This window comes from Eptatretus burgeri, chromosome 3, assembly GCF_056783735.1.
Source record: "Eptatretus burgeri isolate ZD-2024b chromosome 3, Ebu_testis_v1, whole genome shotgun sequence".
Classification (NCBI taxonomy): Eukaryota; Metazoa; Chordata; class Myxini; order Myxiniformes; family Myxinidae; genus Eptatretus; species Eptatretus burgeri.
In genome coordinates this window covers 90,171,584-90,199,285 of record NC_140963.1, presented here as the reverse complement: position 1 = coordinate 90,199,285, position 27,702 = coordinate 90,171,584, and the positions used below count along the sequence as shown (strand labels likewise).

At 43.4% G+C, this 27,702-nt stretch overlaps 1 protein-coding gene across 5 annotated transcripts in view; it reads right to left on the bottom strand.

Annotated features, from left to right (window-relative positions):
• Positions 1-318: 318 nt before the first annotated feature.
• LOC147030421 (transducin-like enhancer protein 4) overlaps positions 319-27,702 on the bottom strand; it is a 101,478-nt gene continuing 74,094 nt past the window's right edge. For 4 of the 5 annotated variants that reach the window (XM_085874461.1, XM_085874462.1, XM_085874463.1 and 1 more), the window contains 8 exons: positions 26,430-26,614; positions 26,002-26,081; positions 6,784-7,033; positions 6,373-6,620; positions 6,136-6,283; positions 4,610-4,760; positions 4,357-4,433; positions 319-3,955 (listed from right to left, as the gene is read on the bottom strand). In XM_085874461.1, coding sequence (XP_085730587.1) covers positions 3,848-3,955; positions 4,357-4,433; positions 4,610-4,760; positions 6,136-6,283; positions 6,373-6,620; positions 6,784-7,033; positions 26,002-26,081; positions 26,430-26,614 — 1,247 coding nt within the window. In that variant the 3' untranslated portion in view covers positions 319-3,847. Of the gene's footprint in view, positions 3,956-4,356; positions 4,434-4,609; positions 4,761-5,339; positions 5,428-6,135; positions 6,284-6,372; positions 6,621-6,783; positions 7,034-26,001; positions 26,082-26,429; positions 26,615-27,702 lie in introns of those variants that run through there. The other variant, XR_015056354.1, reaches the window with a different exon arrangement.

Genomic DNA, 27,702 nt, shown 5'->3' with positions numbered 1-27,702 from the left:
TGCTGAGATCCCAGGTTAAAATACCGTATACCATGTTTATTTGTTCATCATCGATATCTGCAAATGTGCTTGGAATTCATGTAAAGTATATTTATGTCTTTTAATATCCATGTCCGGCAAGCGACTTTGCACAAGCTCCAAAATGAGCCGACGATCAAGGTATTTAAAATGAAAAAAAAAAAAAACACTTCTTCTTGCTTGATCAACATGTGCTCAAAATTGCCCATGTTTCTTTTAGGTATCATGACGATGAATTGAAGAAAAAAATAAAAACAACAAATGCTTAAAGGAAGGAGCCAGCAATTCCTCAGACAATGATACAAGGCCCGTATTAATCCTTTATTTACAGTTTTCAATGAAACCAGTTGCACAGTTCGACAATGCACGATTTATAAAGCTAAACTGCTCCCAGAAAATAAAAATAAAAATTTACAGCAATCTAAATTTGCTCATTAATGATAAAAAAAAAAAATAATCCACACTTAATAGTATGAATCACCAATCCATTTGGACCCTCAATTTGAGAGGCCAAAAATGAGAATTTGAAACCATGAGGTTCCAGGTTAAAAGCCACCCTGCTCTTGCTGCCTTCACGGGAAAGGAAGTCAACCACCCAAAAGATGGATCGGTCACAGTGTGAGCTCGATCTCAACATTCCCTCGGGAATGTGCAAGATATGGGAGACGATCAATGACCGTGCTGGAGTTATTCGTTATTACTTATATTAAAATAAATGCATAATTGCCATGGTGGATACAAGTCAATTAATGACAATCTTTGATTACTGAACAGAAAAGGTAACTCATCCCATAAATGCATCCTTGTACAGACAAGCCATAATAAGGAGGATATTTCCATCCTGAAGCAAGGCAGAAAAGATCATCTTGCAAATCTCAAGGCTGAACTCACCAACCAGTCTCCTTCCTCAAAGTTATCGTGGTGCCTTGTCAAATCTGTCAGGTGTTGGCTCCCCCTCCGTCCTGTCCCTCACCTCAAAAAGCTGTAATGCAGACTCTGGCAGAGATAAGGAATTACCCACTGACTACTGGACTCTGTGTTCTTATCACCAAGAAGGTAGAGAAAGTTCTACCGAGCCTTGACCCTGCTTTTGTGACAAGCCCAGATGGCATCAGCACCCTTCCTCTCAAATCCTGTTCTGCTGTTATTGCTCCCCCTCTATCTGCCTGCCCAATTCAATCTGTCCTCCTTTGGCTGCATCCTCTCCATATGGAAATCAGCAAGCATTCTCCTGTCTACAAGAACGGTGCAAAAAAAAAAAAACAGACTTACCAGGTATAGGCAAAGTTTGCTTCAACTCGCAAGCAAAGTCATGAATCCATCATTGCTTTGATGTCATGTTTTTACTGTTTTCTAACAGTCTGAACTCCGACCATCTGTTTGGATTCCATCCTGGCCACGCAACTCTGGACATGCTTATGCTTCTCTCTCAGCAATGGTTGGAAGCCCTCAATTTAAAACAAGAGGTTAGGACCGTCTCCCTGGACATATATCGGGCATTTGACAGTCTGGCATTCTGCTTTGCTCGCCAAACTCTCTGTCTATGGCATAGGCCACCTTCATTCCATGATTTCTGACTTCCTCCCCTTATGCCCAGTCTTCCTAATCTATATTAATAAACCCACTTTTCCTTTTTTTCACACAACTCCACATTGTTTCATAAAGTACCTCCCCCCCCCCACCCCCCATCCCTCTGCCAGGCAGACAGCAGCGTAATTTCTGCTGCTTAGTCTCTGCTGGTCTGATAAATGGAATATTGGTGGTTAAAAGAAATTCAATCCTACAAAATCCAACAGTCTCACACTCGCTCATCTGAATGATCAACAAACGAACCCACTTCTCTATTTGCTTGGTAATCCACTGGAAGATGTTCAGTCTCTTGGACTTCCAGGCCTCACCATCAGCCATGGCCTCCCTCTGCTGGGCCGACCACACAGCAAAGATGGCCTTCAAAGCCAGTCTCAGATTGGGCATCCTCCGTCGATCCAAGTCTTTCCTTGGATAATTAGAGCGATGCAGTCTACAAGAACTCGTCTGTAGCTCAATGGAGTACCATCGATATGGGCTGCCGCTACAGCATCATATCTCCCCTGAATTCTGTGGATTCTAAAGCTCTCAAAATTATTTTAATCTCCTGTGATGTTGCCGAAGCGCAAGGTCTGTTGCTCTCACATCGCAAGCAGGTCGGTGGTCTCTGTTTTCTACAGACTGTTCTCCATTTCTCCCTCTGTTCTTTGTCCTCAGACCCTCTCCAGTAACTCCAGGATGCATGAGTTATTCCAGTAACCCCTTCCTGGCTCAAACTGATCACGACGATGACGGCGACGACCCTTGCTCAGGAATCGGCTTTGGCGGCACCGATGTTCTCTGACGAGTATGGTATATCAGAGAGAGGGGGAGCGAGAGGGAGAGAGATAAAATCATTCCCAACCAAACGCTATTGCTGAATCCAGTGTTCCCCCCCCACCCCCCCCCCCACTGCTATCTCTCATCCTCTCTTTACTTTCCATTTGTTTATTCCCTTGCTGCTTGTACCCGACTTTTGCCCCGCTACTCTATTGTCAATTTAACCTCGCTCTTCCACAAAAAATAACTTGGAGATAGTGCACTTGCCTTTGAACTCTTATAATCTGGGTTTGATTCCAAATCCAAATACAAACTCTCATCCTGGTGCTTTCCAGGCAGGGCATTGCATTAATGAGCATGCCAAACTTTGAAGGGGATGTTAAAATAAATAATCTATACAATGTCGAGGCTTGTGCAGGAGAAGGAACATTGAATGGATGCAGATGCAACAGAAAAATAGAAAGTGGGGTGGGGCGGGGGGGGGCAGAGACATACCAACAGCAGGGATGAGGGACAAGATAGAGGGAGACTTGGAGAAACAATGCGGGAAACAATGATGGGAACAATGATGGGAAGAGGGGAGGTCTCAGGTAGTGGACAAGATGGATACAGGCACAAATTCTCAGGCAGGGAAAAACTGGAAACTTGGGAAGGATTAACTGGGGTAGTAGATATAATGTTTTTTTTCGATGGGGGGTGATCTAAAATGGTGGTGAACAGCCGTCTTGAAGCCCTATATTTGTCCCATTCACTCGCATTCACTTGTGGATGTTAAAGTCCTTACACTGCAGTATCTGAAAAAATTTAAAAGAGTTGGCCATTGCATGTCAGCACCCAGGACAAATTCCAAATTCCTGTCTTGGTCGAGTGCCGCTTCAGCACCACTCAATGTGGAGTAGCAATTCACCTCGGGTACATTTCACAGCTCAAGAAATGTTCACAGCCAAAGGTTGTGAGCACCCTCATGCCCGCAGTGCAGGGAATATGGAGCGACATCAAACATCCGATTATGGACTCGGTCCAATAATCCACCTGGTGCAGCATGTAGAATAAAGAGGACATCAGTCGAGCTGTTTTTACAAAGCATTTTCAATTGATTGCACTTCAAGGTATTCTTCTGGATTTGTACAACCACCTGCATCCCTCTACCCCACTCCCCCACATCGTCCCAAAATAACCTCATCATAATCTTTCTCGTACATCCTGTCTCATATAAAATCTGTTTACAACTCTCTTGTCAGAGCACAACTTCCCACGGACAAGCCAAGTTTGCGAAAACAAATCCCATAAATGCATCCTGATCACATGCGTCAATGTACAATTGCTGCAAAAGGCAAATTATCGCAATAATAAAAGCAACTTAATTTTTGTACTTATGATGCCTGGGAGCATCGTGTATTACTTAAACTGTCAATCCTCAATTTGCTTGTTCACTGGAGTAGTCACTCAAATCGGGATCTACTCATCCTTCAACATGCTGACATCAGTAGATGACTTCGTACAAGGTAGCCTTCTTGTCTCCAGATCCCGTCACGATGTATTTGTCATCCTCAGATATGTCACAGCTCAGCACTGAAGAACTCTCTTTGGACTGCACAAGATCAGAAGAATCTACATCAGCAATTGTAGAGCAACGATACACAAGACAAAAGGGTCCCATTTACACAAGCACTGTGTATGCCAGCAGCATACATATGGGATGTTGTGTGTGCAAGTGAGGAAGGGGGCATGGCAATACGAATCAAGAATTAGGGTTTATAACACATTATTGAGTTCTTGCCTATTCCAATCAAAAAAGTAGGCAGAGATATCAGGTTCAGTGTATCAAAGACTTTTTGCATGCCAAGTGTAGAAATGCCAATGATGGTTCCAAAGCAGATAATTTTTAAATCACTGGTTTCACAGTCATGATGCAGCAAAGGGATGACGAACAAGAGGACCTCGGGTTAGAGAATATCAAAATCTCAAGCCGATTGCAGCAACTTCCCTCACCTGAAAAATGCTCGCACCATAGGGTGTCCTCCAAGCATTAAGGAGGTTGTCTTTTCCAGTGCTTATGAACCATTTGCCTGCTCCAATCAGAAATTGATGAGAAAACAATCATGAATAACGCAATGCAATGCGCACGAAGAAATGCCATTCCCATATCATCATCTGGAGGTTCTTGCCTCCTTTACACAAAACCCAGAGGTTCAAAAATACACAAAAGAGTCCGGACTCATTAAAGGAAAAAGAATATCCTCACCACAATGGGCAAACTTGAGTGAAAGGACACAGCTGTCGTGGAGGTGCAGTTGGTACTTGTCCGGCTTGGTGCAGTGCAGCACCTCCACATTGCTGCTCTCCATGCCAACGGCTAACCATTCACCAGTGGGACAGTATCCCAGGGAGAAGATCTGGCATTCATACATGCGGACATAAGACTAATCTTAAGACAAACAGGCCGAAATGAATTTTGATACATGTACGAAAAAGCAAAGGAAAAACAACGGACAAGTACGAAATAAAATGCCGCTCGGCTCGAAGGGGGGCGATGAGATGATGATTGTAACGACTTCAAAAAAAAAAAAATCTTAATAGCAGATTCATCTTAACGACTATCTACAGCAATTGTACATTATTAAAAGGATGTCAAGGCTGAGGTTAATCACATGCTGAACTAGAAGGGCATTCGGTAGAGCGCATAACTCCGCCACGTAATGCCTGATCCAAGAGAACATATCGGACCCAATAAATTTTTGAAATATCGTGCCATACATCGTTTTTGGCCCGATCTCTCAATGGTGAAGAATCACTTTGAAAATTAAACAATTCTTGTATCCAGATCCAGATTTGGATCTTCACCAAAATCTCATCAGTTCGTCCTTGTCACACCCAACCTGTCCACAAAATTTCATCCGGGTCAGTCCCCAACTTTCTAAGATATCCTGCACACAAACAAACAGACAAACAAGCAGTCAAAGACTGGTACTTACGAAATCGTCAACTTGACCTCTGACCTTGTCTAATAAAAGCTGTCTCTAGAGAAGGTAGCGACGCAAACCAGAAGTTTCTACGATGATTCTGTAACAAACCATCAAAAAGCGAATGTTTGACCTCAATGTGACCTTGACCTTTGACCGATTTTGACCAAAATCTAATCAGCGCTAGCAATCACCCTCCTGAATCACGTGGTGTAATTTGACATTGGTACCTTCTTCCGTTCTCGAGTTATCGTGCCTACAAACAAACAAACAAACAAACAAGCACACAAACACACAAACAGAGGACGGAAGTCATCAATATACTTACGAAATCTAAAGATTTATTAAGTAACAAACAGAGGGGTGAAAACATAACCACCTCCACCTTCGGTGGTGAAGGTAAAAACGAATCAACAACAAGGCCAAACTTCGTCAGTAAATAAATACAAACCCAGAAAACAAAAATCAACCAAAACGTGTTACACAAATTGAGGACGAGTCAGTGGAGCACGTTTTCTGCTTGCATCATCGTCAGACAGGAAAAGGTCTTCCATTATTATTTTATAAATGTGAAAAGTCCAAAGGTTTGATGCACAAGTTATTCGTCAGTTTTCTTGAAGTGAAAACTTTTCTTACTTCTTTACATTCGCATTGCCCCCCTGATGTAACCTTTGAGATAACAAACACAGTTTTCAGACTTTACCAGGGTGTTTAGGTAAAGAGCCAAATATATAGGCAGGGAGCACTTGAATCAAATTAGATCTCTTTTGTACACACGGTTAGGAGGGAACAGCGATTTTGATGGCACCTGTGAGCTGAAGTCATGCTGCTGCAACTGGCGCCCCTCTCGCAAGTCCCACGAACGAACGGTGTTGTCCAATCCACCTGTCCACAGCTTGGCACCATCGTGTGAAATGTCAATGCAGCTTGCACCATCTGTGTGGCCCTGAAACTGACTGTTCCATTAATTGGGAATGTTACACGTGTTACATCACACGTCTACGGTGTTGGCAATACCACTGGCGCAGCGTTCGAATGCACTCACCGTACGAGTGTCTGGTTGTGTAGATCCCATACGGCGATGTTACCATCACTGCAGCATGAAAAGCAGACTTTGGAGTCAGGGCTGATGGCGAGTGCATAACACGCCGGTGCTGAAGAGGTAAGTTCAGCTTTTATACGTGGAGTGGGAGCCACGAGGTCCCAGATGGAGATCGTACTTGCCTCACCGCCTACAATCAGCGTCCGCCCATCTGGGAGTAGCTTACATGAGCGGATGTAGTTGTCACGATTCTAAAGTGGAAAAACAGTTGAAGTTGGGGTAAAATAATGCCAACATAAAGCACAAAAGTTAGGGGAAGGATGTATGAAGTATTTGTAGAAATTAACCTCAATGTTGATAATTATTTTCCAGCACCATTGCATTATGACATTAAAACCCGCAGTGTGATCTTACGAGACAATCGAGCTGCGAGATTGGCAACTTGCCACTCGACTGCCCCATGTCCCAGATCTTGACGCAGCCCTTCCCACCGGTGTAGACATGGCGTGGAGGATGGCTCACTGTTACAGCACACACCACTTCCCCATGTGGAAGCGAGCCAAGCTGCCGTGCATGCCGTGGGATGCCTGGGGCAAGTAATGCATCTGGTGGAAATGGCACTGGCTGCATTTGCCCGTCTGTGCTCACGTGGAATGAGTAGGCTCTGCATATGGCATACCGAGAGAACAGCATGCGCAGAAATAATGTTAACACGCAACGTCATCGGGAGGGTGAGAAGGGGGTTAACATAACGGTTCAAATCTACACAATATGCTTGTTCGTCCTTCCATCCATCCATGTGTAATGCTCCTTTCCATCCATTAGTTGGACAGATAACCTGACTCCACCCACAACTGTAGCCTTAAAAATCATATGGCTGCCATGTTGGTGCTGTCATATTCACAATTGCCACGCCCTTACTATAGGTTTTCCCTTCAGTGTAAAACGACCAAAGCGACTCTTAAAGGGATCATCACATATCGAAAGGTTGGAGCCAATCAACATCACAGGCCCTATGAAGGCCACGGTAAGTATTGGCAGCAGACTTCTGTTTCAGGCCTCTGCTATCAGCTTATAGGCCAGTGGAATTGGAATCCGAGTTAGATAACCATGATGTATTGTTGCGGGGCCGGGTATCGGCCGTGAGCACGACCGTGAGATGGGGCCGCAAGTCGGCGAGACCGATCGCCCGGAATGTATAGGTCGTCGCACCGGATAAGTCCGGAGCTGACGGGTCCTGACTGGACCGAAGTTCGCCAATGGATAGACCACGTGGGGTAGGGTCGATTGCCAATTTCAATTTACCTAAATACCCACGTGGTCCAACTACCGGGGAAATTCACCCTCGACGGAACTCGTACGAAAACGAGTCGCTTAGCGCGCTCGTTCCGTGTGCGATTCCGAGCGGTTTAATCGCAAAGTTCCGTCGGTCCCGATTGTCCCGTTATAACGGCAATGGCCAGCTAATTCCCCGGCTCGCGACACGCTCAGTCAATGAAAGAATAGACGCGAACGAGCTGAAAACATTGAACAAATGGGGGTTTATTCATACAATAGGTGGGTAATGAGGGAAGCACGTAAGAGGCAGAATTAAACCGAATACCAGACAATACACTTTTGTACAGGCACAAACACTTAACAATTTTACTACTTAGAGGACAGGCACACAGACACAGACACAGACACAGACACAGACACAGACACAGACACACACACACACACACAAGAAAGTGGTGGCAGATGCCTTTATTTCGGCCTTCAGCTCGGAGGATAGTGGAACTGAGACCAGGGTCTATTTTGGACCTGTCTGCCTCGTGCGGTCTTCAGGATGACTCGGTTCGGCGCCCGTCCCGGCCACCAAAACCTAGACTCCGTCCTCTCCGGCGACGACACGCAACCCTTCCGGCTCCGGCGGCGGATGGATCTCTCGAGCTCATTCCTCAGGAGGAGGAGGAGGAGGAGGAGGAGGACATTCCAAACGGCAGCGGCAAGACCAGTCCAGGCCTTCGGAGACGGACGCTCCCACAATACGAGCACTCCAACACGGTGAGCGCTCCAGCAAGATCAGCGCTCCTTCCTCGATTCTCCTCTCTGGCTGACTGGCTGTTCGCTGACTTGCTGCCATTGCTCACTCAGTCTCACTCACTCCCTGGCTGGCTCCTTTTCTTACTTTTATGCGCTCTGGCGCACTCACCCTTCCCCCTTCCCCCTCCCCGACGCGCGGGGAAAATCCCGGGGCGGGGGGATTGTTGTTCTTTGGTGTAGCATCCTTCCAACCGTCATTCTTGTTTACGCTGTAAGAATCTCGGGGCGGGAGGTGGTCGTCCTCCGCTGCAGCATTGTTCTTCTCTTGAAATAATTCCGATAAAACTCCGAACTATTAAAATTAATCACAGCGCATTTACATTGATTTACCCACTCGACAAGGGAAGGAAGCTATCTATAAAACACGTACTTACCGAAATAACTGAGTTATAGGAACCTGGATGTTGTATGTGATAGTTTTCCAAATTCGTAACAGTATTATACATGCACACAAGCAGTGGGCATGTTTTGCTTCAAACTGGGTTATTTTTTAATTTCAGGAGCGATCAAGGCAGCCATCTGTTGCCTATACACCACCCAAATAACTATGCGGCATTCTCTTGAGCAAGGACTTTTACCATGGAGGTTCCCCAGGTCTTTGCTATCACTTCTATTTTCTTTTAAACGACTTGACCAGGGACCATAAAACCCATGTCGTTATAAAGGTCTGTGTCTGAGGGTTTCTGAGAATCTCATGAGATTGTGAAAGAAAACAAGTCATTATTTACTTTTAACGATGTAGAAATATGCATTAGGAAGAAGACAATTGATCCAGGGTCGTTTGTTGGTGTAATTGCGCTGCTCATGGTTACTTGAGAGTTTAACACATCTCCTCGGATTGAGAGTTGGACATGTGACCGTGATGGGCCATGACATGTATGAGCCATGCTGATGCTGCTTCGATCACGGTTTCAGTGAAGTCTGTGATCACATGATTGGGGAATGGAAAGAGTTAAATATTCCACTGTTTTGATGAGGTAATGAAGAATTATGCAATAATCGATGTGAGAATGCCCTTTTGCTTTTATGAGTGGGAAGAGGGGGTAAGGGGAGGACAGAGAGTTGGGCTTGCGAGGAAAGGGGGAGAGCAAGTAGCGACAGAGTTGGGAGGGAGAGGTTGAGGATTTTGGGAGGAGGGGGTTGGGACTTCCAGTGGGGGAGGAGGTGAATAGTTATGTTGGGAGGGGGAGGGTTGAGGAGTTGTGGCAGGGTGTTGGGAAGGGGGGGGGTTGTGACACTGATTCACAATGTGATAAATAGTCTCATGTGGGTGACCACAGTCACATGCTGGGCTGTCTTTAAAATCCCATTTGTGGAGGTGGTGTGATGTCCTTGCATGGAGAGTGTGGATCCTGTTGAGTGCAGACCACTGTTTCCGGGTGAAGTCAAACCTGGAGGTTCTTCTGTTGAATCACTCGCCAGTTCTTTGTTAGCAATGTTGTTGTGTGTCCAGAGATTGCGTGCGCCACTCATCCAACGTGTTAAACCCCACATCACTCGAACCATTTGCAGAGCTCCAGAAAGGTTTGCATGACTTGAGTCACATATCTGGTAGATTATGCAGGTTTTCATGGACTGGATGCTCTGGGTTGGCTTTGATGCAGTCAAACTCTCTCAACATTCAGTTTCTGGCACACATCAAGGGGTGTGGGGGTTTTAGATCGGACTGGCAGACACTGCACGGATATCGATTCCAGCTTGCTGCTGATTATCCGCATCAGTGCTTTCAGGAGAGTGTCCAAGAGTTTTGTGTGGCTGCTCTCTGCCCAAACAGGAGAACAGAACAGTATTCTGCTGCAGAGTACACAAGAGCAAGGCCAGCAGTGCAAAGAGTACGTGCACTTGATGCCCAACAGGCGCCCGCTAGTTTCTGGATGATGCTTACCCTGATATTCATCATTTCTGTGACCCCTTTTTGGTGTTCGCAGAACTTGAGGCTGTGACAAAAGGTGACTCCAAGGTAATTGGGGAAACAGTTTGTTCTGGACTGGTTTACCACAAAGAGAAACCTGGAGTTTGCTGTTAACCAGTCAGCTGCTGAGATGGAAAGTGAGAACTAAAATCTGAGTTGGGTTTTGACAGAGGCACCAGTTGATGAAGTATTGCTTCATTACCTTTAAATCCTGGGGCAAGGTACTGCTGAGATCTCCAAGGATGATTGCTTGGGTAGTAAGGACAAGATCATCTGTGCAGGCAAATTTTATGGAGGTGGTACAAGAAATGTCGCTCACATATACGTTGAAGAGGATTGTCGGTAAGAAAGAGCCCTGGGGAAGATCATCATTCAGAGTCCTTATGGAGCTTGTTTGGGCTACGTGTGAAACCCTATATCTCAGATTGCCAAGCATAGAAGAAAGAAGACACATTGTAGCTTGGCAGTGTAAGGGTCTGGCAACTTTCAGCAGAAGACCATGTCGCCATACTGCATCGTAAGCTGATGAAATGTCAATTATTGCAACACCGGTGGTTTTTTAAAATTATTTTATTTTTTTTTAATACCAATTCGAGGCTCCTGTAAGAGCCAATACACAGAAACATCGAACAAGGCAGGAGACAAAAGGGGAAGGAGAGGGAAGCACAAAATAGTGGAGAACAAAGACAATAGGATATGTGGAAGGGAGAGGGATGGGGCAGTGTAAACAAGATGGTACTACAGGGACTTTGAGGAAGGAAAACGGAATTCGAAGGAGGTGGGTTTGGGGTGGATTAACAGAGGTAGAAAAGATCATGGTTTTGGATGGAGGAAGATAAGAGATGGTGGTGAACAGCTGTTTTGAAGAGCCGGAAGGGAGAGTGGGATTGATGAGAGTGTGGGAGAGGAGGAGATTGGGACCATACTCTGTGCAGAGCGTTGGTGCTGCCTAAGCAGTCTCCTTGGCTATTGGGCACAATCCTGGACGGGTCACCACTCCGATAGTATACCAGCATGCTGGCACTTATTTTGCCGACTTCCTAAGGATGACAGGCCGAGTTAACCCCACCTGGTTCATTCAACAGCTGAGCGGGATTTGAACTCAGGACCCTGGGATCCAAAGCATGCCTCCCTAACCATTAAGCAAACACCAGGCCTAAAGTGTGGGAGTTTGTTCCAAAGATGGGGAAAAAGAGGAATGAAAGAGTGAAGGTGAGCAGTGATTCTTGATTTGGGCAGTTTCACCAGAAAAGGGTTTTTGGTGGAACTTGAGTGCCCTGAGTAAATATAGGGGGGACAGATCAGACAGAACGGGGGGGGGGGGGTGAGGGGCATGGCCAGAGAGGAGACAGGAGAACACAGAAAGATCACTGACCTGCCTTTGGTGAGAGAGTGAGAGACCCAAAGACTCAGCCTCATCGCGAGAGATACCAATGATACTAAAAGTCTTGGTTTCCACAGCGTGAAGTCGATCTAGGTGTGAGACAGGTGTACCACCCCAGAGGGGGGGAGCAGTACTCCATCAGACTGCGTATAAAAGCCTTTAAGTGGTTCGAGGCTCAGGTGTGCCAAGGAAGGACTTTGCACGACGTAAGATGCCCAGTTGGCGACTGGCTTTGGAGGCCAGTTTGGAGATGTGGCTTTCCCAGGAAAGATCATGGGAGATCGTGAGACCCAAAAGCTTGAATGAAAGGACTTCAAGAGGATTGTTGAGAAAGTAGATAGCGGGGAAGGGGGGTTTCCAGATGGTCCTTTTCGAGAGACATGGTGAGGCTGTGAGATTTTTCAGGATTGAAACACATATTCCAAGTGTTTGACTAGCTTGTGATTTTATCTCGGTCTGCAGAGAGTGAGAATGCTGCTGCTTGCCAATCTGAGGGATGATAGATGGTACGGCAGAGGGTGGAGTCATCAGCAAATAGATAAAGAAGATTTTTCAGGGAATCTGAGAGATAATTGATGAAAGCAAGAAAAAAGCACAGGGCCAAGAACACTGCCTTGAGGAACTCAAGCCTGGATGGGAAGACGAGATGAGAGAATTCCATTATATTGGCTCCGTGAAGGCACGTGACGAAATATCTGAAGTTGTTGTTGTTTTTTTATTATTTTTTTTTAAGTCTATCACGAATTTTAAAATAAATTCGGACATTTGCTTTTAAGTTTCGACGTCGACGTGACAATATCCTCAAACAGAAAATATTCACAGAGGAGGAACTAAAAATAAGACGAGCAAACTGAAGAGGCAATCGGACGTGACATAACGGCACGTGACGAAATATCGGAAGTTATTGTTGTTGTTGTTTTTTAACGCTGCCAATACGCCATTATATGGTAGCTGTAAATTAGAAACACGTTCAGTAAGTTCTGTGGTCGTCCGGAAGACGTCAATCAAATACGTCTACATACGTCAATATGTGTTGGAGGTACGTTACACATAGGTTCAAAGCACGTTACTCATAGGTTAGAAATAAGTTTTGGGTACGCTAGACATTACCTCAACGTGTTTCGACTTATGAGTAACTTACAAGTAATGTGCCTCGACGTGTGTCAACGATCGCATAACGTGCCTCGACGTGTGTGCAACGATCGTGTAACGTGCCTACAACACGTTACTCATAGGTTATAAATAAGTTTCGGGTACGCTAATCATTACCTCGACGTGTTTCGACTTATGAGTAACTTACAAGTAACGTGTGTCGACGTGTGTCAACGATCGCATAACGTGCCTATAACTTATGGCCAGCGTAGCGGAACGTGCGAGTCATACGTCGTAAAATTTCAAGCATGCTAAAATTTGAGGACAACCGCAAAGTACAACGATGAAAGCCAGCGTACTACGACGTATGGCAGTGTTTTCCAGCGTGCTCTTAACGTATACACAACTTACCCATAACGTATTCGATGTGTGCCGGCGTTTTAGACATTTTTCATAAGTCGGCATACGCTGGCTAAATCGTCAAGGTGTGACAGCGCCTTTACCGACTTCATGGCAAGCCTCATTACTTGAGGCATACGAGTCAAGGAACAGCTTTGAATTGAGCAACAGCATTTGCTGATACTTTGGGAGGCTTTGAGCAGGTGAAGCAGCTCCAAGATGCCTTTCCACTTGGTTGAGTGAAATCAAGCTCCTCAACAGTCTCCTGTCATCTTTGACGTCTGTCCATGTCCCGAGATTCCAAGCTAAGATGCAACATCTGGATCCCCAGAAACTTCATACTGTGGGAGGAGTTAGTCAGTTTCTAGCAAACATGGTGTGTCGCATTTGTGAAAACCATGTGGGATGTTGCTTTTGGCAGCATCTATCAGGATCTTGCAGAAGCTGTTATAGCTCCTTGGAACGGGGTTGAAGCTGGTGATGTGCTCCTCAACTTCAATTGTCAAAGCATCCCATTTGGCTTTCCAAAAATTTCAGCAGGCCTTAGGTTTGGATGTGATCAAGGGAACCACCATTCCAATGCTGATTAATGCTGGTCAATGTTGGCTCTGTGGAAAGTGTGGAAGGATCTTATGAGATGCGTGAAAAGGCTGTCCATTACTGTCCCTGGAGACAAACCAGAGGTTTGGATTGTAGTCCTTCCTGGACCTATATGAATGGAAAGTGCCTGCTTGCTTGACATCATTCAGGAGATAGCGATTACCAACGGAGGCCCAAGCCTCCAGTTGTTCACCTGCCTAATCATCTGAAGTATATCCACATGAGGTGTGATGGCTGTTGAAATCAACAGCATGAACTTCAGGATGAGCAATAATGGGTGGTGCTGGAAGGGGCCACTCTATCCCAGGTGGATTGTACATGTTTGTGATTATGTCCCCAGCCTTTCCAGTGGCTGTGAGGACATTATTGGCATTCTATTTTTTAAGAATAAAAAAAAGTCAGTCAGGTTACATCATAATTAGGTTGGAATGACATGCTTCTCATGGTGCACTGCTGTAATAAGTTTGAAACCATACATTCGGAGCGTTGAGGGATTGGAGTCATCCTCAGCACGTGTCTCTTGAAGAACAAGAACATCATCAAGGTCTTTAGCAGTTCTTGATTTGCAGTCACATTTTGCTCGTGACATACCTTCCACATTTAATTGGTGGACGCGAAGTTTTCATAATGAACAATAATAACGGTGAAAATAAAGCATTTTTCTTCTTACAATAATCCTCATCCACTCAAAAAGTAAAACAGGCAAGCAATGCAACTCATGAGATCCCATGACAAAAATAAATAAATAAATAAATATATATTTTAATGGTTACTGTTATTGTAAGTCTCAGAAGAAAAAATGATTCCGTCACATCCGGATGTGCCCGAGTCTTTAGGGACACTGGAACGTAATCCAGGAAATTGTGGGTTCAAATCCAGCTCGAGGCTTGACCTAAAGGCCCGGTCACACCTTGACGTTTGAGCCAGCGATGGCAACGTATTAAAATGTATGTTAAACGCTGACTTACGTTGAACTTTTGATGTTTTTTTTTAAAGATTCGGACGTATTCATAGCGACTTGGTCTTATGTATAACGCATTGGTAACGAACACAACGTTTCGTTGTGTTATAGATAACTTATACCAACGAATGCTGAACCTGTTGTCGGCCTACACAACCGATGCCCAACGATAGTCTAACTTAGGCATAGTGCGTTGCACGCATCGCCGACGATGTCGTGACGTAGCCTATTAAAAGGCTGACGCACAACGATTCGAATCATAACTGCCGTAGAAATGGAAGTGACAACATCGCGGTCACACCTTGGTGATCTTGCCAGCGTATGCCGACCTAAGAAAAATGTGTCTAAAACGTTGGGGCACGTCAAATACGGTATGAGTAAGTTTGGTATACGTGAGTACAACGCTAAAGTACGCTATCATACGTCGTAGTAAGTAGAGTACGTCAAGAAATTTTAAACATGTTCAAAATTTTACGACGTACTCGGCGTATGACACACGTTCCACATGCGATGGGGATAAGTTATACACACGATATGTGGACGCTTACACACGTCCACAAACGCTACTTATAAGCTACTCATAAGTCGAAACACGTCGCGGTAATGTCTTTTTTACGCGAAACTTATTTCTAACTTATGTTTGACGTGCTTTGAACCAATTCTTTACGTAGTCCCAACACACATCGACGTATGTAGACGTATTCCAATGATGTCTTCCGGTCGACAAAAAAATTTTTTTTTACGTGTTTCTAGCTTACAACTGCCATATAAAGACGTGTTCCCAGCGGTTTTGGGAATTGGTATATAAAAATGCTGTTCATAAAAGGGGAACCCAACAGTGTTTTCGAGTCCTTTTTGAGTCGATGTCCATGTCAGCAGTAACAGTATTAGTATCAGTATCAGTATCAGTATTAGTTTTAGTTTGTTCATGTTGGCAGTAGTAGGTGAGTGTGAGGGGGAGGGTGTGGGTTATGATGGATCGTCCTTGCGTCCGCGTGTCCACGGGTAGGAGACATCTTTTCACCATTGTTCGAAGTTCTTCGTGGCTAATTTTTTTATGGGGCTTTTTCAACAATGAGCTATAGCTTGTTTTTACGATTTAGGTCTATTCATAATGGGTTGGACAAATGCACAATGAGCTAATAATGTGCATGGAGCGCTTCGATAACTTATAGATACGGTATACCAATGAATAATTATCGTGAAGCCGGCGTTCACAAACTATGCCCAACGATAGCCTAACTTATCCATTTCGTGCGGCAGTTTATCTTTGCCGGTGACGTGGGGTTTGCTATTCATAGGCTGCCACTGAACGATTTAAATGGCTACATCTCCACTATTGAAAGTCGACGCTTGCGCTCAACAATTGGATTTTTTTTTTACACTCAACGACTTTTAAACGGTACCACTCAGCTATTTTCATTGTTTACAATGAACGATTTAAATTGCTGTCACTCGCCTTTGTTTTTTGACGCTGGGGTTTGGAAATTTGAAGCGTTTCTTCTGAACGTGTTAAAACACTCAAACTCGACTATTTTAAATAGACGCTGCCGATGGACAATTGGAATCATAGCCAAGCTAGACATCGAAGTGTGAACATCCTCGTCATGCCGAAGAAAAGTTTGAAGAATGCTGCAAATAAGTGTCCTGGCCGTGGCCGTGGACGCTGACGCAAGGACGATCCATTATACCGACGTCTTTCAGCCTATGAGTAACTTAAAAGTAACGTCTGTCGATGTGTGGCAACGATCGCGTAACGTGCCAACAACACGTTAATCATAGGTTAGAAATAAGTTTCGGGTACGCTAAACATTACTTCGGTGCGTCTCAACTTATGATTAACTTACAAGTAGCATGTGTTGACGTCTGTCAACGATCACAGACCGTGCATACAACTTGTGGCCAGCGTAGCGGAACGTGTGAGTCATACGCCGGCATACGTCGTGAAATTTCAAGCATGAAAAAATTTGAGGACAACCAAAAAGTACAACGTTTAAAGCCACCGTACAACGACGTATGGCAGTGTTTTTAAGCATGCTCTCAATGTTATCAAAACTTACCCATAACGTATTCAACGTGTGCCAGCGTTTTAGAAAAAAAATTCAAAAATCGGCATACGTTGGCTAAAACGTCAAGGTGTGACCGGGCCTTAAGCAGTAAATTCAGGATATTAACTGATCTTTTAAACATTCCCATTTTGGTAAGTTAGTGAAAAGCTAAACGGTTCATTAATATATATATATATATCTATATATATATATATATATATATATATATATATATATATATATATATATATATATATATATATATATATATATATATATCTATATATATATATATATATATATATATATATATATATATATATATATATATATATATATATATATATATATATATATATATATATATATATATATATATATATATATATATATATATATATATATATATATATATATATATATATATATATATATATATATATATATATATATATATATATATATATATATATATATATATATATATATATATATATATATATATATATATATATATATATATATATATATATATATATATATATATATATATATATATATATATATATATATATATATATATATATATATATATATATATATATATATATATATATATATATATATATATATATATATATATATATATATATATATATATATATATATATATATATATATATATATATATATATATATATATATATATATATATATATATATATATATATATATATATATATATATATATATATATACATGTTGGGATTCGCTAGATATCCGTAATTGTCGGGTTTTCTAGTGCGCGTGCGTGTGCGCAACGCGAGGCTCCACAGCACAAACCAGCAAACCGATTTCGATGAAACTTGGCGACAGGTGCCATATGGGCTGGGAGTGTGCGCGTTTGAGTTTCGTTGCTATGCAGCGGCCGAAAAACCACGTTTTAAGAAACCAAACGGTAACTGACGTAGCGCGGCTTCTATGATAGGTAGAGCGACAGGACCAACTCCTGCCTATTCCTTGCATCGCCATCTAGTTATCGCGACAGCATAACGTTCCTCTATCTCTCATAGTTTCCGAATGACAGCCCTCCGAATGCGGGAAAGTGGTGAACCAGGGAATATGTTAAGTGACCTTGACCTCGGAAACCGTAGACGGCGGAACGTTCAAATTCAGTGTATGGATAGAGTTTAATAACGACTACAAAATTGAACCGCGGCATTTTTCCAGATTTGATCACCAAGGGTGTCGGGGCTGAAATTCGCAAAATTCGAAAAAATACTTTTTCTAGACCTACGTTCACTATTTTCAATACTTGTCCTACAGTTTTGAATGTGGAGAAACGAGACTTCGGAATTAAACACTTCGAGATATTTAGAAAATTTTACTCGAGCCAATTTTTGATTTAGGTTTTATTTTTCAAATGGTAGTCCTGTGAGGAGTGCCAGTTGGCAAAATACGCAATAGGAAAAATCTTGCCAGGCAGAGGAACAATTGTATGTGAACCAATACGTCTTGGCAATGAATCTTCGTCGGTGGATCGGTCAGAATGAAAAGCATCGTATCCAGCGCTTCGATCTTCGCGGATCCCTTGTCGCCTACCGGCTTGTATACCTTTGTCGAGGCTCGTATGAGAGCTAACACAACGCACAACAAGGGGGGCATGAGACAAGAGGAGCGGGGGTGGGAAGAACAAAACAGTGGGGAACAGAGACATTAGATCTGTGGAAGGGAGAGGGATGGGGCGGGGGCACGAATAACCTGCTATGACCTGTTGATACTTCGTAGTTGATGCTCAAAGCCCTTGGGAAACTTGGGATGGGCATTGAAATGCTTTCTAAGAAAAGGAAGCTCTCACCAAAATTACCTTTTTGAATGGTTATTACTTCCACCACCGAAGGTGGATGAAGATTACATATTCCTCTCTGTTTTTCTGTCTGCCTGTCTGTGAGCAGGATATCTCAAATTGTTGCCTACAGTTTCAGACGAAATGTGCTCGACAGGTTGGGAGCGTGACAAGGACAAATTGATGAGATTTTGGTGAAGGTTTGGATCCAGATCTGGCCTTTCAATGGGATACAAAACGTAAACTGTTCAGCCTGGCAGAGGTATGCGCTCCACTGAGTGCCGTTCTAGTTTGTAATTAAATCTATACCAAGTAAACTGCAAAATTATTTGACAAACACCAATCTCAGCAACGTGAAAGCCTGAGGAGTTTCATCAGAACGAATTTTAAAGCAAAACATCGTGTTAATCCATATTCTACAAAAGTAACCTCCAAGATTTAGTGTTCGATATTGAACCCACAGGTTTGTATGCCATGTCCAAAAACCAATCCGTTTTTCTCCTGATATAATACAATCAAGCCTGGTTTAAATAACTGCTCAAGGGAACCCCAAAATGTGGCTTTTGAGGACAGGGAGTCTCTTAATGCAGTCAAATTTAAAAAATAGTCATATTCCAGGCAAGCTGAGATTTGTCTTTTGAGGCAAGCAACAAACAAAGGAACCCAAGCCATATTGTCGATTGTCATCAAGAAACCACCTCTCTCGCCACCCTTTTTCTCCCGCACACTGTTTTTTTCCTCAATAATCATTCCAACAGTCCGTTTTAAGCCTTAAATGTTGTGAAGTCAAATCTGATGGCCAATGCGAGGCCTCTTCCTTCATCAGTTGTCGAAGAGCGCTGATCCGCCTGCCCGTTCCGTCTTGAAACCACTCCCTGCCTCGGCGATTGATGTCTTCATTTTTCGTTCTCATCTGTCTTTTCCAGTTCCCGACACATTGTTGGAGACGTCTCTCAAAAGTTGCGCTTTGTTTTTTTTTCAAATGTTCCAAATTGAGTTTTGCCGACCCTGATATTTTCCACTATTTTTCAAACACTTCTCAAACAGTTCGATAACTTTCAGACAGAAGATGGCATTTTGCTCGTCAGTAAGAATTCATCCATCAATATTTTAATCATATTGTGGAAAATTGATAACCGGAGCCAATGGTTTTTGTTATTTTATGTTTTCCCCCCTTCCATGTTTCGCACTGGTGCGTCATCAAATTACCACAAAAGGCACCGAAAGGGACAAGTTGAATGTAGTACAGTTCCTTTGCAGTGTATTTATCATCCGCATTATGCAAAATAAAATTGTTTCTTCAATTTGGAATCAAGCAGAAGCCAAATAAAGTCGATTGTAAAAAAGTTGAAAAATAATTTTAAACATTTTGACAAGTCTGGAGACGGTGATGGTTCATGAGCAATATACACGGTTCGCCTTTTTTATTTTTTGACCTTCGAGGGGACACCACGGGCAAACTGGCGGGAATCCGGAAAAACGTAAATGATGAAAGTTGTAGTACTCGAAGAGCACTCCTTGCATACCAACTTTCATTCGAAACAGTTGAAAACCCAAGGAGCTCGATGCCCAATTTATTGATTTTTTTGACATTTTCTAAGTTCGTGACCTTATGACCTTGACCTTGGGACGAAAATGAAAAATCGAGCTCCGTGGGGCTATGCAGGTGCCATTGGGCTAACCAAATACCGAAACCCCTGCCAGATTCGACAAACCCCCTCGGAGAAGATGTAACTTGAAATCGGCTACCCCTTAAAACACGTTTTTTTGGGCGTGGCTTCGCCCATAATGGGCACAGCACTCCCATTCTCAGGAAAACACAACTACATCATGATATAAACCTCCCACTAAAATTTTATCAGGATCCGATCAAAACCCACGGAGCTATGCTCGGGACAGAAAGACAGACGGACACCCACAACGAATATAGTGGTCACTTACTGACTCGTGAACCAATTGGTGACGTACGAGTCACATGATTGGTTTCTGCACTCAAAGCGATGTGTGGGTGTTTTCCAAATTGCTGTAATAATCAGGAAAATGGTTGAGTAGTTTGGTCTGAATAATGGGAACTACACAAATACAGGGCATATACTGGAAGGTATTATTACGTTTGTAGGGGGGAGGGGTAGATATTATCTCAGAGCAGACAGAAGTGTACAGAGTAGTATGGTCCGTGTATGAGTAGTTAGCCCATCTCGATGTGATCAAGTAGGGAAATGTTAGCTTAACTAGTCTCGTTTGAATGTGCACCATAAGGGGGATGGTGCTTGGTAATGATTAGTTAGGGATTAGGGTTAAGACAATTGTACGTGTCACCTCTTTTATGTCCCATCGGATGAGAGCTGTCCAGAGACCGAGGAGAGGAGCTTTTCATCATCTCCAAAGGGGTGGAGTTATGATAATCTCCAGGGGGTGAGTTTTCATGATCTCTCACGAGAGCCGGAAGAGTGAGAGTTGTGGCTGAGGAGAGTTGGTTGGACGTGAAGCAAAAGACCTGTGAGGAGAGTTGGAGCCGTGTCGGATGAGAGTGGAGATTGCGCCAAAGAAAGGAAAGGAGATGGCGGAGGAGAAAATGGTTGCTCTGTCCATGGTGCCTGACTGCTTGCCTGCTTGCTTTCTCCTGTTCCTGCTTCGTCGTTCCTGCCTTGCCCTGTTTGTCAACCTGCCCACATTCCTTTGTCTCTCCTGCTTGTCTCCTCATCGCTAAGGCCTCAACCAGTTTTTCGCTCCTTTTCCCACCTGTGAATAAATCCGGTGTGTGGCACCATAGGTTTCATAGTCTCGTGAATATAATTATTTATTTATCGATTACTTGTTCCCCCTTTCTTTCCCACATCAACCCATTGTCGTATCCCCCCCATCAGGTTCACTCATCCCCTGGTTGTTTATTTATTTGCTGAGGAAACAAACCCATTGGTTTTAAAAGCGTCAAGAGCCTCGTGTGCTTCTTGCGATTCCCGCAGGCACAACGCCGCCATTGTTCGAATGCAGTCCACAGGAGTAAAAGCCAGTTTTGGTCCATCTGTCTAGCATCATTGTTAATCGGCGTTGACACGACAGTATCAATGGGTAAACAATATAAATGAATCTCAGTGATTTACTTTATTTAATAAACTTATCACACACACCGCACATTACTGGAAAGGAACTGAACTGCCATTAAGGGGTTTTTATCCGGCAGTTAGATGCAACACTTTTCGACCTCCGAGGTCGTTTGATTGAGGTTACACAGCCATTTCAGTAAATAAATAAGTGGCCACTGGTCATGGCAAACGGTGGTCTTTTAATGAAGAACCAGTAACAGATTTCCATTTGGGAGGACCTTGCAATGGCTACTAAAGGCAGGAGGTTGCTGACACAAGGTGGCCACAAAAGCAGGTTTGACTGCATCAACGAAAACTTCTCCACGAGTTCCAGACATTACAAACTAATTAGACAGCAGTGTTCTTGGTGTAAAATGGCGATACGAGCAAAGTGTTTGAAAAATTGGCGGAAGCAAAATAGCAACCATTCGTTATTAATGCTTCTTTCACGGATGATAAAACGAGACCTTTTTACCGATAGACCTTTAACATCTTTCCTGAAAAAGTTTGTGAATGGTTTATATTAAACGATGCTGAAATTGCTGCCAGGCAACACAATAGAAGAATTTTAGCAACTTCTTTTGAAGTTGTAAACAAATGGTTTGCGACACTTTAGGCAAAATTAAAACTGCTTTAAAAAGATCCATATCCTCAACTTTCAGCAGCATTTCATCGGTGTATTTGCACTACTCTAAATGGGTGAAAAACAAGAGCTTTCTGTGGCCTAAAAATGCAAATAAATGTTTGTTTATTTTATTTATTTTCAAGTTCATATACCATGCGCTATGCAGAGAATCAGTGCTACCGAAGCTGTTTCTTGCCTGGGGTTACAATCTTGGACAGATCACCACTCCAACATCGGAAGTCAGGGCAGGAAATTGGAATGAGACCCAGGTGCCGGCGATAGCTCATCTCCTCTTTGAGAAGGACACCATGGGATCTTTAACGCCCACCAAATAATCAGGCAGAAGAGACAACCAGTTTATCGTTCATCTGAGGGACGGCACAATGATGAATCACCCTGCTTGTGAAACACCAGGAAGACAGTTTATAGCTGGGCAGAGATTCAAACCAAGGCAAGACAGCTCAGTGCGTGTGTGCGTACCTCTAGATATTTATTTTAATCTTGCCAAATATATTGTTTCTGAAAAAGGTATGTGTGATGGAATCAATTTTTTGTGTACATGTACTGTAGTTCCAAAAGTAGTTACTACAACGGAGGTAGACCAAAGATCAGATGGAGAATTGAAATTGAAAAGCTTACTCGAGTAGGTTGGTCTCAAATTGTATGAAACAACAGAATGGACCATGTTGAGGCAAGCCTTCATACTGCAGCACACTAAACAGCCTGGTCAAGTCAAGTCAAGTCAAGTCACGTACTGTATACATATCCCAAAAAAAACAGGAAAGTTTTTTTTCGACATAGCCGTAAAAAAGTGGTGTAGTGTTGCAGTGTCTTCTATTTTTCACCATTAGCAAGCTGTCTGATTTTTTTTTTTTATAGCATCAGCTCACAAACTTTCCAGTCCAAACAATTCTACACATACGCTCCGATGTCAACACACTTTTTCATACCACGGAAATCACAAACAAATGAGCTGTGTCGTTATACATTCCAATATGTGCTCAACATGCAATACCTGTGGCCGACTTTCAGCAAGCCGAGCGAGTACATCAGACGATTTGTTTTTACCACTGTACATGGTTTATCAGGAAGGAACAACCAATCAACTTCCAGTTCTCTTCTGTAAACCTGGTGGCAATTTCATTGATAAAGGAAGATTTGCACAGGGGATCTTCGTTCAGCAAAGCATGCGGTGATGGGACAGTCAACCTGTGGTTCCGTACTCTTCTCTTACTTCACTTTCAGTGGATTCCTCGTTTACCACCCGTGGAGACTTAATATCTTGGTATGCGTCTGCCCACCGAAGCTGGCTTCTGGCAAATGTTCGCAAATTTCCAGTGTCAATGAAAAAAAAAATTTCGCAATGAAAATCAAGGAGGGAAACTGACCTTATATTAAGTGTTACTTGTCACAACACGCAGGATGGTGCTGTGTTAATTAGATAGGGATTAAGATCAATTTTCCCCATTATGTAATTACCCCATGACTCGCCCCCGAGAGATGCCCATAACTCAACCCCTTGGGAGATGATGAAAAGCTCCAATCCGACGTTTTTGTATTTACAAGCCATCAATGAAAAAAATTACGTTTTTATCACAACAAGAACCATAACAATAAGCAAAATGAGCCGAGCAGGCAGAAGCCCCACCTTCCCAGTTTTCGTGCCAACAAGCCATGCCCGGAGATGGATGATTGATGGGCGTGACATCAGAGAGCGGGTGGAAGAAGGGTGAGGTTCGAAGAGCAGAGAGGAGTTGTGAGAGGAACGTGGCTGGGACAGAGGATCTCACTTTGCTCTCCTCTTGGCACAACGAAATGGCTGCGTGATTCTCGTGTCGTGCAATAAATTTGCCTGCGTGCTGGGCGAGATGCTAGTCATTGACTGTTCGGCTGAACCGTGAAGTGTGTATATTTCAGAAGTGAGGAGGAAGAGCAGTTGGTTTTGTTGGGTTGAGTTTGGTATGAGGGACATGGTCGAGAGACGACGGAGCTCGGAGATGGCGTGTAAGATCAGGGCATTACGGCTGGCTTTCTTTCGACGCATGAAGAAGACTGCGCGATTCTCATATTTGCACTGAGGCAAATTGGCTCACGTGGTGGAGCAAGACGTTGGCCATTGACTCTTGGTTGGGTCGAGTGAGACTGACCTCGGAAGCTTCCTGTATATCACCGAAGTGAGTGGCGCCGTTCTGCAGAGAGCAGCCGCGTCGGCAAGTATGATCGACGCGGAGACTGCATGGCGGCTCCTGAGCCCTGGTGTTGAATACCGCCTCAGGAATTACCTCATGTACGTTTCCCGCCCAGAGAGTGGCTCGGCACCATTTTTTGGTGCACCTCGATCCCAAAGTTCAACAGAGACCATCTCTGGACAAAGCTTAGTGCCAGAATAAAGGGAGGGCTTGCTATTCTTTCATTTTCCCCTTACATATATTGAAGACCGAGTGTAGAGGCGCCTCGACTTCAGACTTTAATTTACGTCATATTTTATTAATACATTTTGAATTATTACCCTTGTAAATATTTCTTCTATTTTCATTAAATCCCTGTGTTTATTTTTAGTTGCTGTTGTCCGTGTATCTGACGTGGGTTCGATTATAAACCTCTTGTGCTGTGCATCCATCTGCTCCGTCCGTGCCGCCTTGCCCCTCCCGCGCGCGGCATAATCTTCGAGGATCACGTGTTCGCCTCCAAGGAACACCGCTCGGTGATCCAGCCTGGTCGCTGTGAACCGCCCGTCCCCAACAATTGGGTTGGGGGGATTAACCTAACCACCAGATCTGCGACAATATTTTCACTTTAAAAAATGGTTTTGTCAGGTCAGTCTAATGTTTTCATTGCTCAGTTAATTTCCCTGCTTTATCAATTTTGTTACCAGGGTATATTTGCAGAAATCAAAGATGACATGGCCATTTTATGGTGAATGAAACACATTTGTGTCACTGCTGAATGGTGAAATTTGAGAACACAAATTTGAGATAAAAAACAGAGCATGATGACAGGAACCACACAAGTCAACAATCTGAAATCCACCCCAGATATCCATTCTCACCTGATAGAAACAAAAAAAAAAATGCACAAAGACACAAGGATTTCAAACGTTCGAGGTGCACGTTATGCTCCGGATTAAAAGGTGAATAAAAGGTCAATACACTACGTTGCTGCCTTTCAGTACAGCAATGTCAGGTAGATGTGTTGCACTAACATTCAAGTTCGTAGATGAAACTACAAGCTCATAAGGGTTCACAATAATCAATATAAAACTCATGGGTAGGTATGAGTGATGCGAGATGTCGATGGACTCGTCTTGAAAAACATGGAGGAAACGGTACAATAGGACAGACGACACAGGCAATTCCACAGATGAGGGAAAAGGGGGACAAAGGGGTGAAGATGAGAAAAAAAAAATGCTGACATCGAAAACACGAGGAGTTATTTGAGGGGAAATGTTTTGTTGGATTAAAAAACAAAACAAAAAACAACTTTGATTGTCAGCATTATGTACACAATGTGTGATTGAGATGCAGGTCTTGGACGATGTTTACTCGGCCAAATGCAAGTTTCTTGCAAAAGGGAAAATGAGGGGAGAGAGCTTACGGTTTCGCTCCTGGCATGCTCGAATGCATCGAGATGGAAGCACCGGGAACCCGCATGTGAGGATGTGGATCAAAGCCAACCTTCAGAAAACACAAGGGCTTAAGTTGAGCATTGATGGGTAAGCCTATAACTGTGTCAATTGTAACAGGAAATTGGGGGTATTTTGAAGAATCCGATTTAAAGAAGAACAGAGCATTTAACAATGCAGAATCTCGCAAGGCATTTGTCTCGGCGAGCGCTTTCACACCGCAGGGGCTCTATATTAAAGTAGGCCGCCCGGGAGTGTCATGTTTAAGTTGAAACGCATGCACACACACGAACGCACGATGCAATAGCGTCACCTTTTTGGGTTAGGCCAGGAAAGAGAATGAGACTTAAAAGTTTCTTAATGACACAAAATAAAACTCAGTTAGGTAAAGTGAGCTCACCATGGAGGAACGAGTGTATGCAGCTGCAGCTGCTGCCATTGCGCTCATCTGCGGTGCTATGGCGTGGAGACCTGTGTAAGCACCAGGGCTGGGCAATTCTCCGTTGAGCACCCCCCCTGCCAGAACCCCAAAGGTGGAGGCAAACGGGCTATGAGTGGCAGAGAAAGGCACACGGAACCCAGCCACTGCAAAACAGAAAACATATTTTGGAATATGAGTGTTGGGGGGTGAGGGGGGGGAATAATAAAATAAAATTAAAGTTTTCTCCAGGGATGCAAGTCCTGCGTCATAAAACAAAAAAAGAACGAACGATCGATCCACATTTCTTTTCCCCTTATATTTACAAAACAAAGAATTTTGGGGCAAACATAAAAATCAGATGAAAAAAAAAAAAAAAACTTTAGGGGGCATATGCACATTTCTTTAAATAATAACGCTAAATTATTACATATGAAGATAGCAAAACAAATTTATGGGTTAAACGAGTCCAGAACATGTTAGAGACAGTCAAAAGAAGGAAATGGCAGTGGGCTGATCACATTAGCAGAAGAGTGGACAGCAGATGGACAAACATTGAAACAACCTTGAGACCAATGGATGGTAAGAGAGATGGCATGCAGAAGGCAACAAAAGAGATGGAACGATGAAAGAGATAGATGGCGAGGAGAAGTTAACTGGTAAGAGACAAAGGGATCTGGTGCAATTATGTCACGGCCTTCGTCCAGCAGTGGACTGAAAACGACTGATAACTATTATGATTATACATGCAGATCCAAGCTAAGTGACAAAAAATAATAAACAGCTGTGAACTTGTCCTCCACAAGCATTGATCTTAAAATAAAAAAATAAAAATAAAAAAGTACGAGGATACCAAATGTCAGCAGATCAACACGATGACAATCTGGTAGGAAAAATAAGAGTGGGTTGAAGATTTTGAAAAAAATCGGAACTGCCAACCCAGGTCAGGTCAGGTATGGGAGCATGTGCCAGAGCAGCGCATCGATGCATCCACTTACTCCATGAGCCTCCATCTGGCCATCCCCCAAGCAGATGCCTGGCCCATCCACATCTCCTTGAGATGCCAATCAACCTGCTGCAACAGCGAGGCACGTGGTCAGCCCATGAGCCTCCTCCACTCACGAGGCTCCCTCACTGAGAGAATCTGGTGAGCAGGATCAGCGTCAGGAAAATGAGCCACATGTCCGTGCAGCTGCAGCTGACGCTCACAGACTATGCAGGTAACAAATCTCATTTGAGTCTCTCTCAGCAACCG